The sequence below is a fragment of the Solanum verrucosum genome, unplaced genomic scaffold, assembly GCF_900185275.1.
Source record: "Solanum verrucosum unplaced genomic scaffold, falcon-dt-bn FXZP01000128.1, whole genome shotgun sequence".
Taxonomy (NCBI): domain Eukaryota; kingdom Viridiplantae; phylum Streptophyta; class Magnoliopsida; order Solanales; family Solanaceae; genus Solanum; species Solanum verrucosum.
Window position 1 is genome coordinate 2,990,799 of NW_026020327.1, and position 16,920 is coordinate 3,007,718.

Genomic DNA, 16,920 nt, shown 5'->3' on the forward strand with positions numbered 1-16,920 from the left:
ATTTTAGGGTTTATCCTTAAACCCTAAATTACACCTGCAAATTTTGCTGCTCTTTTTCTCTTTCTCTTCAATGGCGGCCTCTGATACAATTGAGAACATGTATGACGTCGCTTTGAAGCCTCGGTTACTTCGTTCTCTGCTCAAAGAGTATGTTCCTGACCTGAAACATCAGTTTCGGAATCCATCAGTTCTCTCATATGTTGTTTCTGCCATTAAGACTCACCAGCTATTGTCCGAATCAGCTCCACCGGAATCTGATGAAAAGTTGATTGAGAACTGGACAGCAGCCGTTGATTCCTGGATCAATCGAGTAGTCGGTCTTGCCTCTAGTGACACGGTGAATAATCTTAAGAACTGTTTTTTTTTTATATAGTTATAGCATATAAACAGATAGTCAAACTGTGCTTCACTTAGTAAGTACATACTCCAACTTTGAGTATGCATATTAGGCAGCTCAACCTGTATCCACTCCGTCAGTTGAACTTACAAAATGATCAGTTAGACACCTTCAAATTTGATGTGTTCGCTGACATCCACGAGACACAATGGGGATGGGTTGGAGTGTTTAATTGCCACTTGAGACCAAGTAGAGGTGTCTAGTGCTTATTTGCAAGTTTGAGTGTGTGTTTGTGTATGACTTTTTAAAATATGTATAAAGAATTTGTGCCTAACTATCTACATTTTGTGCTTCTCATTCTTGTTTGCTTCTAAGCTATTGAACATACATTTCCACATCTTGAACCGGTGACCTGCAAGGCAGCAAAAGCAACACCTCTTGCATTGATGCTTGTGCTTATAATTTGCAAAAATTGAATACTGATGATGAAGGGGAGCCTTGGCGTAACTGGTTAAGTTGCTGCCATGTGGGTTCAAGCTGTGTAAATAGTCTCTTGCATTTATGCAAGAGTAAGGCAGTGTACAACTGACCCTTGGATCCGGCCCTTCCCTGGACAGTGCATAGGGGAGCTTAGTGCACTGGGTTGTCCTTTTTGAATAATGATGATATGTAATTATTTCACCTTTTGCAACTGGGTCAGTTCCTTTTGTCAGATGAATTTACTGATTGGATAATGAAACCTTATTATGGTTTTACATGTTTCCTGTAGCATATTGCTTTTTATGAACTTCATCACATTGGATTACCTGCATGTTTTCAATGTAGGATTAAGGAGTTAGTTTTTTGTGATTGTTTGTGTTGCAGCCAGATAAATGCTGGGCGGGTATATGTTTGCTCGGGGTGACAAGTCAAGAATGCAGTAGGGAACGTTTCATAGCTTCTTACGCTGCATGGTTTAACAAACTCTTAGTCCATCTTCAGGTAATCAAGTTGATCCTTTATTGATAAGAGTTCTTTGTCTAATCTTCTTTTGGTTGATGACATATATAAAATGAATTCATATTCCTGTTTCAGTTGAAGACTTGAAGTGCAAACAAACATTTTCCACTGTGGCTACATAATCTTTTATGTTCCTTCTTTTCATTTTGGTCTTGGAAAAAGTACATTTGGATGCTATTATGTCTTCAAGTATGATCTGGAAAGCAGGAAGATGTATGAATTGTGTTGTTTTCATTATCAACTATGCATCGAGATGACTGATCCATGTAGATATCATCAGACTACACAGTAAAGTAACTGGGATTTCAAACCATTAAAAGTGCTAATCATTTGTTTAACTCAACCTGATAAGTGTCTTATTAATTGGTGTGTTGATCAATCCTATATGTTCTCTTAATTAATCAGTGAGGAGTAACAAACATTTGATTGACTACAGCTAACCTCTTATATCTTTGCGGAAGTTTTGCTTTAAATCAATGTGAGAAGTTAATGAACGTCCATTTCTTTTTTGTTTATGTGGGTACTTGGATTAGTCCCCTGCAGATTCTCACTTTGTGAAGGTAGCTACTTGTGCCTCCCTGTCAGATTTGTTCACAAGGTTTGTTTGATAACTTTTGATTCTGATTGTTGTTTATTGTACTCAATGAGTCTAGGGTTGATGGAGAGGGTTATTTCTCGCTCTTAACTTGGAAAAAACGTTTTGATGTTACGTTAATGGGAAACTATTTCTAATAGAAAAAATATATTATGTTAATGGGAACTTCTTGCGTATGCTTACACTGTTGACGCCTTATGAAATAATTGTTTTCTTTCAAAATAAAGAGGTTTTGTTTAATTTAGGTTTGCACATTAAATTTCCTTTCTGATCCTAATGGTGTTTGAATGTAAAATACTCATCATATGGACATTCTCCTGTATGATATGTCATTTATTTGGAATTAATAGTTTATGCACCTTCCCGCAGATATGGCTATGGGGTTTAAACCCTAAAATTAGCTGCGGTAGCTAGTGAAATATTAAAATTTGGTGCATAGTATATAGTGAAGGAGCACCAGTCAATTGGCCCCTTTTAGAAAGGAAAAAGACTACTGCAGTTTGATCCTGAGTTCCTGACTAATAAAGTGAAAGGCTGAAAGCTAGTGCAACTAAGTAAGGAATGCCGCAAGACTGAGCAAACTTTGATATTTCCGATCTTTTAGATGTTCCTACCTCAGTATTACCTTATTTTGTAATTGTTCAGGATGGGACTTCCATTTGTGCACACTAAGGAACAGAATATACAGACTGGTCAATGTTTATGCAACTAACTTTGATAAGATTTTTAATAATTTTAAATTTGTAGCAAGTTCAGTGTCTCTCTTGGGGCATTTTGCCCTTTAATGTGAATTCTGCTGGAAATTTATGCAGAGCCTTCTAAGAAGGGTTTAGGATGGTCTTTTGACTTTTGAAGATTTTTCTGATCAAAAGGATATGTGCCTTTCCCTTCCTAAATATCAGGTTGAGTGGATTGCCAAATGCAAAGAAAGATGGTATAGCTCTCAGTACAAAACTAATTCAACCATTATTGAAGCAGCTAAACGAGGATAAATTTGATGCCTCATGGGTTAGTAAAACTAGCTGAACTGTTCTTTCTTGAAAGTATTAAGTTTATTTTGCTTACTGCAAGTGAAGTGGTTGCTTGCCTTTGTTTTAGAGTTTTGACATCTCTTGCAACCTGTGCAGGAAGAAGCTATTTTTCTATTGTGCAGTATTTTAGATATTTTCCCATCTTCCGTTCAACGGCATTATGATGGTGTAAGTTCTTTGCTGGTGTCATGATTTTCTTTTTTTTTTTACATTGCATAACATGAAACTACTCTAAGGCTTGCTAATTAGTATCCAAGTTCATGATGCATCAATGTCTAGTTTGTTCATCGAGAACAAGATAGAAAGGAAGCATGATATATACAGATTAGGATTAGCTTCTTAAGCACTCTGCTTAGGAAGTTGTTTTCTCTAAACCTGAGAAATTAAATTTATGCTGATGGGAACATATTGAAGGGTTTAAGGAAGGCTATAATGAAACAGTTTCCTGTGACATTGGTTTCTTTTCTTTTCGTCCCATTGATGAAATTGGTTCTTGGCTCACATTCATTTGCCGTTATTTTAAGGTTTTGATTGTTGTTTCTATTTCTTACTTGTGTTCTTCGGAGAGTCCTAATCATTATATCATGTTTATTTCAGTATAGATGCATTAGTTGACATGGTTATTTTGGCAGGTTGAGGATGCTATTGTCTTGAGGCTCATGTCAGGCAAGTGCAATCCTAGTATGTTGAAGGTGAGACAAAACCCAGAAAGTTTATTTGAATTCTAGCTAGAATATGATAGCCAAAAGTAGAGGAACTCATCTGGTGTTAGTTTTCAGAAGCTTGGTTATTGTTTGGCTTTGCTACCAAAATCAAGAGGGGACGAGGATAGCTGGGTATTGATGATGCAGAAGATCATGCTGTCAATCAATATTCAGCTGAATGATGCCTTCCAGGGTCTAGAGAAAGGTGATTTTCAGATATTGATTGCTATCCTTGCTAATAATGGCAAGAGCTCCAACTGAGATTCATCTTTTATAAATATATTTGTAGAAACTATAAGAACTGAGGCCATGAGATTGCTGCTTCCCCCTGGGAAAGACCCACCGCCTCCATTAGGGGGCCAATCTTTGTCTAGAGGAACTGTAGACAATACAATGAGGCCTGAGCACTTGCAGATCTCCAGAATCTCTACCCTGATACTTTGTTGTTGTGAATTGCTTACGAGTTCTTACCCATTTCAGGTCAGAATCTGTGGTCACATTCAAATGGGGGTTCATGATTAGTTTATTTCCGTATGTGTGGTGTGAGTTATAGAAGCCGTTGAGGAATTATCTTAATTTTTTTCTCTTGCTTACTAGGTTGCTATACATGTGCTTCCATTAATAGCTCTTGCCAAAAGAGTGCTGATGGTTGATGGCTCCTCATCACCAAGCATTGCCTATATGACTACAATGAAACAAGAATTTTTTTGTTCAGAACTCCCGGTCTTGCATTCACACATATTGGATCTTCTTACATCAATTGTTAAAGGCTTGGGCAGGTGAGCTCTTTTTGTTTTTTTGATAAAGTTTACATTTTATAGACAACAATACACCAATGGTGTATTTCAGTAGTAATTACATCAGGAATATATAGTAAGCAAAACCAAAAGATCTATCATCTATACCCCTTCCTAAACTATCTAAAAAGTGAGTAATAGCCTTCACCTCTTTGGGGAAGACATGGTTACACCAAAAATAGAAGGTTATAAGGCAATTCCAATATTGTTTTTCTATGTCTTGTTTCAGTTGATTACATTTATTCATTTCACTATCTTTGTCCCAAGGACTCATGATTCTCCATAGGATGAAATACCATCCCGGACATGTGCAGTATAATAGGATCATTATTAACGTGTCTGTCCAGGTTTTAGATTTAGTTCCCTGTCTTTAAATAATTTGGCAAACCTGACTTGTAGAAAGATCAATATTCCCTTGTTTGGGGAATCAATTTTAGTAGTCCAGTTGGTTGGGCTACCTACCTGGACTCTCACCTTGTAATCCCCCTCCCCCTTCGCCCTTCCCCTCATCCTATTGTATAATAATTTTATTTGTAAAATATATATTTATAAAAATATTCCCTGGGTCTTCCAAAGCAGAAGGGAGTGAATCCATGCCTGATCGCCAGTGATCAGCTAAAATCACCCATTGACCATCTTGGGAAAGGAGAGGAGATAACGTCTTCATTAGTCATTCTTCCTTCTTTTCCTTAAATTTACCTTTTCTGTTTTGGGGAAAATTAAGAGAAGGTTCAACTTGTCATGCTCTGGTAGTCTGGTTGTTGTACAAGTACAAAGGAGGAGCTAATTTTGTCTTCTTTAGGTTTATGAAGTAGAATGTTGATACATTGCAATATTAGAGTTCAAATCTGCAGGTGCTTGTTGCATCCTTGCTTGATGCTTCACCTAATTATGAATATACCTTTGATTTTGAACGCTAACCTAACTGTTTTTATTGTTTTGATAAGTTCAACCTATTCTATCACCATTTAGGCATTTAAATTTGTCTATGTTTTCCCTTGATATCAGTTGGTATATATAATGCCATGTTAAAATTCCAGGGTATCTTGCTCTGCTTTAGCCAGAGATAATGAGCTAAAGCTGCAAAAATAAACTTTGAGGCAGAAAATGAGGATATCACTTTGTATTATGATTAAGGTGGTGGTTAAAAATTATGGTAGAGAACTAGTACATACTTGGATACAGTGCTCACAAACTTTATAACACATGTTGGGTATTTACCCCGTGCATGGATCCATAACAGCAGTTCAAAAGCAAAGTTCATTACATTTTTTTCAATATTTGGTTGATTATTTTATTATAGTTCCCCTTTCCATGTTGGACAATCTATTAAAGGAAACTAGTGCTAAGACTGGGCTGCTTCTTTCTCTCTTTTGCAGCCAGTTGCTCCCTCATGTTGGCTCTATAATACGACTCCTAACCAACTACATTGAGACGTCTACTTTGCCAGAGCTAAGGATAAAGGTGTACGCAATTATGAAAGTCCTGCTGCTGTCACTGGGGGTTGGTAGGCATTTTAAATTTTCAACAAGTTTGTACTTCTTTTGGCATTTGTTATGCTCATAACCAGCTGCCTAGCTTAGAGGCTGGGTTGTCTGTGTGCATTGCACTAAACGCTCGTAAACTCTGCATATTTAGCTGAGATAGTAAATACTTCCTCTGTCCCATTTTATGTGGCACCCCTTCTTTTTTAGCCCGTCCCAAAAAGAATGTCACTGACTAGTTCTCCGGGCTGCTGTGCATTTATTGGATTGGTGATTTTGATAGTGGTTGTGATTGATTATAATTCTGTCACTGACTGCAGCAATTTTAATTGGCAGGGATAGCCACACACCTCACCGATGTGATTGTTAACAATTCATTGATGGATTTAGATGAGAGAGGCACATCTTCTGTTGCACAACAGAATATACATCCAGAGACTACAACAAAGACTTCCCACAAGAAGAGGAAGCATGCAAGTACAAGTAGTTCGCTTGATGAGCAGCCTGATAAAGATGTTTTTGAAGTGGAAGTGTCCCCAAACATGGCTTCATTGTCTGTTAAGATAGCTGCACTAGAGGCATTGGAAGCCCTGCTTGCTGTGGTATGCTTAATGTTGCTCTCACTTGGGACTACTTTTGAACAAATATGGTTTTTAAGAGAAGAAATCATTATATTAAAAATAATTTTTCAAAGAGTTGCAAGTTGATTTGTAATAGCATGAGGGTCAAAGTCAGAAGATAAGATTGACTTCTTGATGAATTCGTTCTTTAATATCATAAAAGCAGGGTCTAATTTGGAAGTAGAATATCATATAAGAAAAAGTATTGAAAAGTGTAAAAAAATAGAAGTTTCATGTTAGAGAAAGCTGACATCATATTCTGACAAATCAAAATAGAAAGTAGGGCAGGCAAAAAGGGGAGTGACAGGACATTTCTAATGCCTGATAATAATTTTTTTATGAAAATGCTTCAGCAGTTATTAGAGAGAATATAGGCATTCCCTAAAATGTGCACACGTAAAGAATTTCTAATGCATGTCCTTAAGTATACTTGTTAAAGCTTGGCTCTCTTACCTGCATTCTTGCCTGGGTGCTTTAGAAGTTGAAAAATTAATGTGAATCGGATTTGTGGTTAGAGAAAAGATATTTTCTTGTTATTATGTTGTGAAAGTGCCTCTTCCTTGCTCTCGGGGAAGATTTTAGCCTAGGGTCGCCTAATTCTTGGGATAACAATTTATGTTTATTGGTGAAGGAGCTGATAGTCAAAGTAGTAGTCTGCAACTTTGTTTTACGACTGCTTGAGTAAGGTCCTTTCTTTGTCATTATATTTCTAATAGCCTATGAAATTGTTTTTCTTTTTACCTCACCTGCTTGTCCTTATCCTTAATCCATGTACTAATTACAATTCCGGATAATTAAATAATATTTTAGGATATAGTGAGTACATGAAGATGTCATACTCGTTTTATGATGCTATGGTGCCTAATTTATGAGTTTAGGTTGTGCACAATGTAATACGTAAAAGTTTTTGGAATATTTTGTGACCCATGTAATAATTCCTACTCCCCCCCACCCCACACACACACACACAAATGTATCCTATATTATCCATTTTTTCTCCTTTGTACCTATCTCCAAAAGTTGTTCTTGATGGCAAGTATCTTATCTTTGTCATTTTAAGGGTGGTTCTAGGAGATCCGAAAGTTGGCGAGTAAATGTTGATCACCTTCTTTTGGATGTTACCAGAAATGCTTCTAAAGGAGGGTGGGCCAAGGATGGCAGAGGCAGTTTGGTTTCTGACTCACCAACCAGTATTTGGCGAGACTATCAAATTGCAGCTTTACGAGCACTTCTGGCTTCTCTCCTCTCTCCTGGCCGCACTCGCCCACCCCACCTTTCTCAGGGGCTTGAACTTTTTCGCAGAGGTAAGGATGCAATTTTGTTGAGGTGATTGTACAGATTTTTCTTAGAAAAAGTTAGAATTCTTCTATGCCATACTGGGCATGGCTGAAACCAGTCCTTTAGACAATAGCAAGTAAGAACTGTGCGCATGAAATTATTCTATTAATCAAGCTACTGTGTGCCTGAGCCGTTCCTTGTCTGCCTTCTTTTGTGTCATATGCTAAGTGTACTAAAAACTTACTCCAATAAGGTAGAAGTAAATATTCTAGAGATTGAAATATAAACTAGTAGATATAAAGACATGGTAAGAGCGGAAGATCTGTTGAAATTTTAATGTCATAACAATTTGTCAGTTGCATAGCTGTGAGAACTGCAACTTTTAAATGTTTGTCCTAGCAGTTGCTCTCAAAATGATTGAGGTAGTGCCGTAGTGGCTAGAGAGTGAGTGATGCTTTCTATTTTAAATCCCATTATGCTACTAATGCATTCAAAGAACATTTACATCTAAGGATGATGTTGCTGTTCGCACCCTGTACTTCCCTTGCCCCTAGTTTAGCATCCTTCCAATTTTTTGCAATCTGCTTAAATGGATAACCTGCTACTAATTTGGTGTTGGCAGGGACTCGAGAAATAGGAACTAAAGTTGCTGAATGTTGTGCACATGCTATTTTAGCATTGGAAGTGCTTATACATCCCCGAGCTCTTCCATTATTAGATCTCGAGTCCACTGACAACAATTACGAAGTTGGAAGTAAGTGGTTTTCAGGGAATGTACACGTCAGTAACCGTGCAGCAAATAACACATTCCACATTGGCACATCCAGAAAGGCCCCTGACGAGCCAGATTCTTATAATGATGACCTTTACGCAGATTGGATGCGAAACAGTGAAGATTTGGATACTGTGGCAGCTGAACCTGGAAAAGATACAGATACAAGTAATCAACCCCCAGAAACATTAAGAGATCCATCATCAGAAAAGCTTACATCTTTTGATACTACTGCAGTAAAAGTTTCTGAAAACAGTAAATTGGAGCAAGTAGCACCTATTACTACTGTTAAGAAAAACCCCATGGACAGGGATGAGATCATGGTAGAATCACAACTATCTCTAAAAACAAGTAAACATTCTGAAGATCTCCTACCATCTAAGAGTAATGTGGTATCTCTAGGATTGGAAAATATCGCGGACGATGCATCTAGAAAGGAGGTGGCAGAAGCTAGCGATGCTGGATTTGCTTCGCCGCTGATGATGAATTTAGACAGAGGTAAAGAGTTGATGCATGAATCTGATAATGAGTCCGTGGAGTCAATTCCTGATATTGTTGATGTTGAGCCTGATTCTGATTAAATAGAGAACTGCCTATATAGTGGTCCATATTATATTTATTATATCTTGTATTGGGTGGAAAATTGTATTTGCCTGTCAAAATCATCACCAGTCACCTGGCTTTTTCTCTCAGATGGAGATTAGGGAAAAGTTGATGTATCTATCAGGTTTTACCACTTCCATGGTCGCGGTAGGGAATTGGGATGTGCTATTTTCTCGATTTATGCATGTTATCCTTGCACAAAGGGGTCATGCTAATTTTCTCTGTATCGTTTCAATTCTAACCCGAATTGGGTTAAATTTGTGACTATAAGTCACTCGGTTTTGGATTTTGAATTCATTAGGTAGATTGGGTAGGAGTGTTTCATTTATCTGTGTTTCAAAGGTCTTGTGAGTCTGTAAGTTGTACTATCCTGCTATTGAGATGAATTCCAATACAATCCTTGACAAGGATGCCAATTTTGAAAAGAGTGAATAGGGTTTTTAATATGTTTTCTTCATTAAAGGTGTTGAATTTTCTGAATACGAATATATTTTAATGAAATTTAAGAGCAGGCATTGTTATTGTATCTCTCCTACTTATTTTTTAAATTTTATTACTTTTTTGTTGTCTCGATTATCGTATTTTCTTTATTAAAGACATTCAATGGATACGTTCGATTTGAGTTGTGGCTTTATTGGAAATAACCTCTTGATCATATTGCGTACACATCACCCTCCCTAGAAAGATGATCCAAATTTTGTCATAATAAAGTATTTTAACGTTAGTTTAGCTAATTGAAGTTGTGATTAGACCAAGGAATTTGTGAAATCACTCACATAGAAACTATGGAGGGGTAAATATTTCTTTATTCATAATCAAAAGTCTTGAATATGAACTCTAGATATGAGTTGTCTTTGGTAGGGAGGTGGATCTTTCGATACGAATCAAATTAGTCAAATCTCAAAATGCATGTAAGTATTTAATAAAAAAAACTCAAGTTCAAACCTTAGGTGTGGTTGCCTGAAGTAGGGATCGTTACCCCCAAATGAGACTTTCCTTTGCAAATTTGAATTAATAGAGTTCCAAAATGAAAAATGTATATCGATCACAGAATAGAAAAATAAAAATAAAAATTGTGAAATAGTCAACTCTGGTCTACTAATAAGTGGTACTCGTAATGGCTAATTAAAGTCAGTTAAGAAGTGTGATTATTTCAACAAAGTACTAATGAACTAACTGCCTTCGACGGCTCAATTAATTCTTTATAATTAACGGATTTTATATGGTAAAGTCCCATTCAATTGATTAAAGAAAAATAAAATAAAAAACAATTTATTTAACAATCCAAATATCATTTTAGTTTTTGAGTTTTGACTGATATTTTCCAGAATTCTAACTAAGATCAATAATAAATAATAATTGCATGCTTAGCTTGAATTAAGAGGAGATCAACATTTTTTTAAAGTAAAATCGAACATAACTTTTTTATATATACAATATAATTTTAGACAAGGCCCACATGCTGTGCATCTCTGATGTTCTGCTCGTGAAATAGAAAAAGTTTGTTGCATCAACAAAGTTTTAGATCAAGAAGGTTCAGATAAATTCCTTTTCCGATAAAAAAAATATAGTAATTGGAGGGAGTTAATAGATGTCATAATTTGACCTCAAGAGTGTGACTTTGACAAATATATTGCGACATGTGAGAAAGTTGGTGCAGTGGCATTCGGCCATCCAGCAATTAAGACCACGTTTGGATGGATTTTTTTTTTAGTTTATAAATTAGAATTTTTAATTTTTTGAATTATTTTTATTATTTTAAAAGTATTTAATGTATTACTATTAAAACTGTTTAAAATATCATGTTAACTTAAAAATATTTAAAATAAGCAATTCCTAACTCCTAAGTCCAAGAAAGTTCACTTTGATCTTCAAGATTTTTTTATTTTTTAATTCTTATGAAATATAGATGTTTTTAATATCTATATTCTAGACTATATTTTATTCTGTATTTTGTTTGGTTTCTGCCTAGGCCAAATCTCTATGTTGGCTCATTTAAATAATAATAAAACAATATTTTTTTATTAATTAGAAAGCAGAGCTCACAGACCAATGTGTACTGTGTAGCAACAAAATTTGGAATAAATTTTAGATTTCCTCATTTTTCTAATTTTTTTTTTGTTAATACTATAACTCATATTTGTTCATTTAATTAGAAAAATATATTTTAGGTGTTATTTAAAGTAAAAAATTTTTTAGGTTTTTTGTATTCAAAGTTTTATCCCCCCACCTCATCCACGTAAAAAAAAAAAGAAACTTATTGTTTTATTTAAAAAGATATATACAAGGAAGATGACTGAGTTTTGAAAAATCGATTAAACTTATCGTTTAAGAGAAATCGAATTTCCAAAAGAACAGAGTCGCCACTTAATTTTTAGTAAAAAATCAAGAAAAAATACGAGATTTTTCAAAAGACTTAAACAGATAAAATCAATTGAAAAAGGGTTCGAGTTCAAATGTACATTCCGAGAAGGTGTTAGGCCCTCGGAATGCCCGCTAACTCGCGGTTGACCGACGATTTGACCAAAATGATTTTGACTAATTTTTAAATTTTAACTTAAGTAAAAGAATTCATTTATTTTAACTAATTATATTTTAAAAAATAAAAAATAAAAAATTTGACTAAGAAAAGAACTCACGACTTTGATTAATTTTGAAATTTTGACTAAAGTAAACAAACTCCCTTTTTTTTTTTAAATTTTCAACTAAGTAAATGAACTTATTTTTTTATTTTTTTTTAGACTGTTTTTATTTATCTATCTACTTGTTTATCATTTTAATTTTATTCAATTATTTAAAGGGAAATAAACTAAAGGGGATCACTCTAAAGAGAAGTAACTTACGTGATAAGACGAGACATAAAAGTAAAGCTAAGTATATATATATATATATATATATATAAAGGAAATGGTTATCTTCAGGAATTTAATTAAGTTAAAACCAATTCACAAATAAATGTTAGTCAACATAACAAACAAATAAATAAGAGCAAAAGGGAAGAGATATAAAATTTGGGCTTTGGCCCAACCTGTCCTAAGTCTAAAAGAAGAATGCCAAAATAATGGGCTTTGACCCATATTAATTAAGATGAAATGCTGATCATTTCATTAGGCTTTTGGGGCCGTTTTGGCTTGGACCTGCTGTAGCAAATAGAATTTGGGCTTTAGCCCATTTCTCCTCTGAAAATCTGCATACGTACTGAGTGTATATTCATGTATATGGACTGTATACCGGCTTGTTTTCATGTATAACAGCACACACACTGAATGTATACAACCTGTTCCATCTCTCGAACACCTGTAATCCTTCTTTTAACCACGTGTACGCTGCTCTTTGACCTGTATATAGCGTATATTGTTGTATACCAGTGTATACAGTTGTATATAACAGGTATACAACTCCTTTTTGAGGTTTGGGAGGCTTGCATTAGCTTCTCTATCACCCTCGAACACCAAAGACCGACTCGATACTCGGAAATGCAGGGAGATGATGAAAAAGAGTCCAAATTGGACTCCATATGAATTTGCATGGTACAAAAAATAAGATAAAGTTAGCACCTAAAATAAATATAGAATAGCAATGTGTCTAAAACAAATTACTACAGCAGCTTCCAAGTTAAAGTATGTCAAACAAAATTGTTTTGATCCATTAATGAAGATTTAAGAAAAAAAGGGTAGTGAACCCACAAATAATGTGCAAAATTACTAGAGTTGCTCATGCATGAACTACTGTTTTCAAACAGATTTAACAAAAGGGAAGCCAACTCTCACATTGCTCACAAGTTATTTGTCATTTAATGCAGAACACGATGGCAGATAACACCATACTAGCAAAATTCCTTTAACAATAAGCAATTAAAGCAAGCAAACTCATAAATAAAAGGAACAAGAGGCTGCCAGACCTAAAATAAACTAGACACCCATATTAACACATAAACAAAAGCACATATGTAAGTTTAAAATTTAAATACCCAATTATTATCCTTTGCCCAAGAAATCACGCAGATAGGAGAATCAACCAAAATACACTCAAGTAAGGGACAATTACAGGAAATCATGCTTCAGAATGAATTGCAAATGGAATAGATTTAGTAATATAAATAAGGAGGGAAACAGAGCAAACAAACAGATAGATTGAAGCTCAAACCAGTATAAAACTTAACATGTATGAATTAGAGACATATTATGATTTGCGACTAGAGTCTAAGCCATAAGCAGCTCATATTTCAAACAAAGCGAGCCAAGAACCAATTTAAGATCATAACAAAAGCAAAGATTTAAACACAAGCTGAGATATACAGTATTCTACGCATTCAGAACCTCAAACGAGTCAACTAGTGATTATAAGCGGCTATCAGAAACCATATTCAATCATTTTGCAGAAAATTATACAAAGTGTGAGATCGAAAACAAATGATATCCAAAGCATCTTAACTATGAATAACACATTGAAGCAAAAATAGAAAAAAATGGAAATATCACCTTATTCCGGGCAGCGATTGGGACCAAACGAGCGAGCTTAAAATCACAAACGGGAATTTCGAGAAATCTGGCCAATTCCTCCGCAACCCACGAAGAACGAGAGAAAAAAAATATGTATCTAAAGTGTATTTTCTGGGTGATTCTTACAGTTTTTTTTTTTTTTTTTGGAAAATATCTTTATGTGATTTCTCTTGCCGACTTTTCCAATTTTTCCTTTTAACACCAAATTTTCCAACTCCGAAAATCCCTCCTTTACCAATGAACAGAAAGGATATTATATAGGGGGAGATTAGGGTAGATTTTGTGGGGAATTCCGAATTCAAAATTCGATTTATTTCACCGATTCGGACAAGCACCTTTTCCTTGAGGTTTTGACTCATTCCGAAAGGGAAAAGGGGGCAGAGCGCGTGCTAGCTGCTTGCTGCGGTGTTAGTACTAATCGAAAGGGACGTGAGGAGGAAGAAAAGCGTGCTGGAGTCGGATGGGTGCTGTTTGGGTGCTGTATCGCTCCTTCTGTTTTGCTGGGATGTTGCTGCCGTTCTGGAGCTGCTGTTGAAGTTAATTAGGATTAGGATTGGGCCGGGTTAGGGGATTAATTGGTTGGGTCGGGGGAAAAGTGGGCTGGGTTGTTGGGAGTTACTGGAATGGGCATTGTATATTTGTATGTTGTTGTTATTGGGTTAAAATTGGTGGGCTGCTGGAATGTGCTCAACAATTGGCTTGAAATTTGGATTCATGAAAGCAAGGAACATGGTTGATTTGAATTAAGAAAATAGCCATATGAATGGCAATTTCGACCAAATTGGAGCAAATGGTTAAATTCGGCCAAAATTAAAATAGGATAAATTGTTATTGATTAATTAACAAGCTTCTTACTCTTAACAAAAATAAAATAAATAACTTAGTTATGAACTAATCGATAAGAAAATATAACCCTCACTATAAACTAAACTAATTTTAATAGAATATTTAAAATACAAATTTTTTGAGATGATTTTCAAATATTTATTGAAATATACCAATTACATACATAATTATATAAAACATATATATATATATATATATATATATATATTATTTAAAAATTATAAAAATGACAAACTAATTAAGATAACTCGCAAACTATTTATTTTATTTTTATAAAATTAATTCTTCTAAATCGTTTTTAAACTAGAGAAGCTCGAAAATTAATTTCTATTGTGGAGGGTCAAAATTAGGTGTCAACACTTATTTTAACAGTAAAACACTTTTAATATTTTCAAGGCTCAAACTTAATATTTAATAATCTTTATGCTTTAATGAGGATATCTAAAAGAAAAAAAAAATCTTAACATGCTTTCTAGATAATATTATTTTTTTCTAGAAAATAATATAAACCTATTTAAGAACTATATCATTTAGAAATTATACGATGTAAATATCAATCTATAAGAAGTGAAGCTTTAAATTAACTTGTGCCCACTTTTTTTTTAATTATTGTCATGTAAATGCCAACAAACATAGAAATGGGCATATGGACCAATCTCGTACGTACTATTTTTTATATTATTAAATAAAATGGGCATCACGACAATCTTCTACGTACTATTATTGTTTATTAAATCAATATAAGTCTTATCTTGGAGATAATTTTTTTAAATAGAAACATAGAAATGGGCATATGGACCAATCTCGTACGTACTATTTTTTATATTAGTATTAAATACAATGGGCATCAGACAATCTTCTACGTACTATTATTGTTTATTAAATCAATATAAGTCTTATCTTGGAGATAATTTTTTTAAATAGAAACTAACGGTGCAATTTCATATTTTATCATGATTAATTATAAATTTTGAAATTTGAGTTCTACGATGATAGCATAATTTTGAGGTGAGAATATATTATTAACCTCTCTGATTTCAGCAATTAGTTTTTAGCGTACAATTATTCTTCATATGCATCATGCATAAATAATGATAATGATATAATAATATTTACAAGAAATTTATAATATCTAAAGTATAGCCAGATAAAAAATAAACGTCTTGACTCGAAAATGGCTACCTATATATTTTGTGAAAGCTACTTAGTGTGCATGCTTGACTAATAAGATGACAAACATTATTAAAACGTTGTCTGCGTGGCTCATGTACTTTTCTATGACTAAAAATAAAATTAATAAGGAAGTCATTCATGTAAAGGTAATTTTTTTAAAACTTCCTCCAAAAAAATTTATATGCACAAACATTATCCAAGAATTTAGTTAATTTAACGAATATAAACTTCCTCCTTTTTTAAAAAAATAAAAATTCGACGTAACAAAAATTTGAATCGTTTCGTGTAAATTATATGTCAAAAGACTCGAAATATCGAGATGATTTTCTACTCTAAATTTTTGGGATGGTTTAGAGGTGATTTTAAGTTGATTGAGATTGAATAATCGACGTTACTTCATATATAATCAATTTTTAAGTGTATTAATTAAACTATATTCAACTTTTTAAGCGTATCATAATGTATAGTCAATGCATAACTCATGTATTAAGTTACATTGGTCAGTATATACTTTCTAAAACTTTTGACAAGTTATATTCTATAGTCACGTATACTTATAATTTTAGCTATCTTTTTATATAAATAAAACATAACTATATTTATTGTAAACTAATTACTCCCTCCGTCCCTTTTTATGTGTCACATTTTTACTTTGCACTTGCATTAAGAAATGATGTAACTTTACCCTTCTATCCTTATTTAATTTTTTTTGGAACTCAATTTTTCAATCAATGAATATGAATTAATTTATTTTGATTAATTAATTTAACCAATTAACATGAATCATTTACTTAGCTTTTTTAAGTTGGTCAAATATATATTTTCAAGGCTAATAACTCACAAGGGTAAAAAATGAACAATATGATAATTTATGCATTGATTTTAATGAAATGACAAGTATTATGAATCAACTATTTATAAAAAGAGATAGGTACCGAGGGAGTACTTTACTGTACATATTCGAAACTAATCCGCCTCTTTTTTCCTATTTTTGTTGGACACCCTTGCTAATAATTGTAGCACTCCACATTGAGTTACTTTCTTTACTCCAAAACAAAAAAGAGAATACACACATTTACATTTTTCTGTCGCATTTATATATCCTTTTAAAACAATTGATTCGAAGGTCGTTAAGTAATGTTTCATAATAATATTATTTTAATAAATATAATATTTAAA

At 33.8% G+C, this 16,920-nt stretch overlaps 1 protein-coding gene and 1 non-coding gene across 3 annotated transcripts in view; one reads left to right on the forward strand and one right to left on the reverse strand.

Moving 5' to 3' along the window:
- LOC125835898 (uncharacterized) overlaps positions 1-16,920 on the forward strand; it is a 28,031-nt gene continuing 11,111 nt past the window's right edge. The window contains exons 1-13 of one of the 2 annotated variants that reach the window (XR_007443428.1): positions 1-337; positions 1,202-1,318; positions 1,870-1,934; positions 2,834-2,939; positions 3,059-3,130; positions 3,595-3,654; positions 3,742-3,871; positions 3,956-4,146; positions 4,264-4,445; positions 5,843-5,970; positions 6,284-6,549; positions 7,628-7,871; positions 8,468-9,344. Coding sequence is in view for 1 of the 2 variants with exons in the window: in XM_049514996.1 (XP_049370953.1) it covers positions 71-337; positions 1,202-1,318; positions 1,870-1,934; positions 2,834-2,939; positions 3,059-3,130; positions 3,595-3,654; positions 3,742-3,871; positions 3,956-4,146; positions 4,264-4,445; positions 5,843-5,970; positions 6,284-6,549; positions 7,628-7,871; positions 8,468-9,198 (2,559 nt within the window). In the remaining variant the exon portion in view is untranslated. Of the gene's footprint in view, positions 338-1,201; positions 1,319-1,869; positions 1,935-2,833; positions 2,940-3,058; positions 3,131-3,594; positions 3,655-3,741; positions 3,872-3,955; positions 4,147-4,263; positions 4,446-5,842; positions 5,971-6,283; positions 6,550-7,627; positions 7,872-8,467; positions 9,684-16,920 lie in introns of those variants that run through there. The other variant, XM_049514996.1, reaches the window with a different exon arrangement.
- LOC125835964 (U6 spliceosomal RNA) lies at positions 9,376-9,476 on the reverse strand. Its single transcript, XR_007443433.1, has one exon. It is a non-coding gene; the product is annotated as a U6 spliceosomal RNA (small nuclear RNA).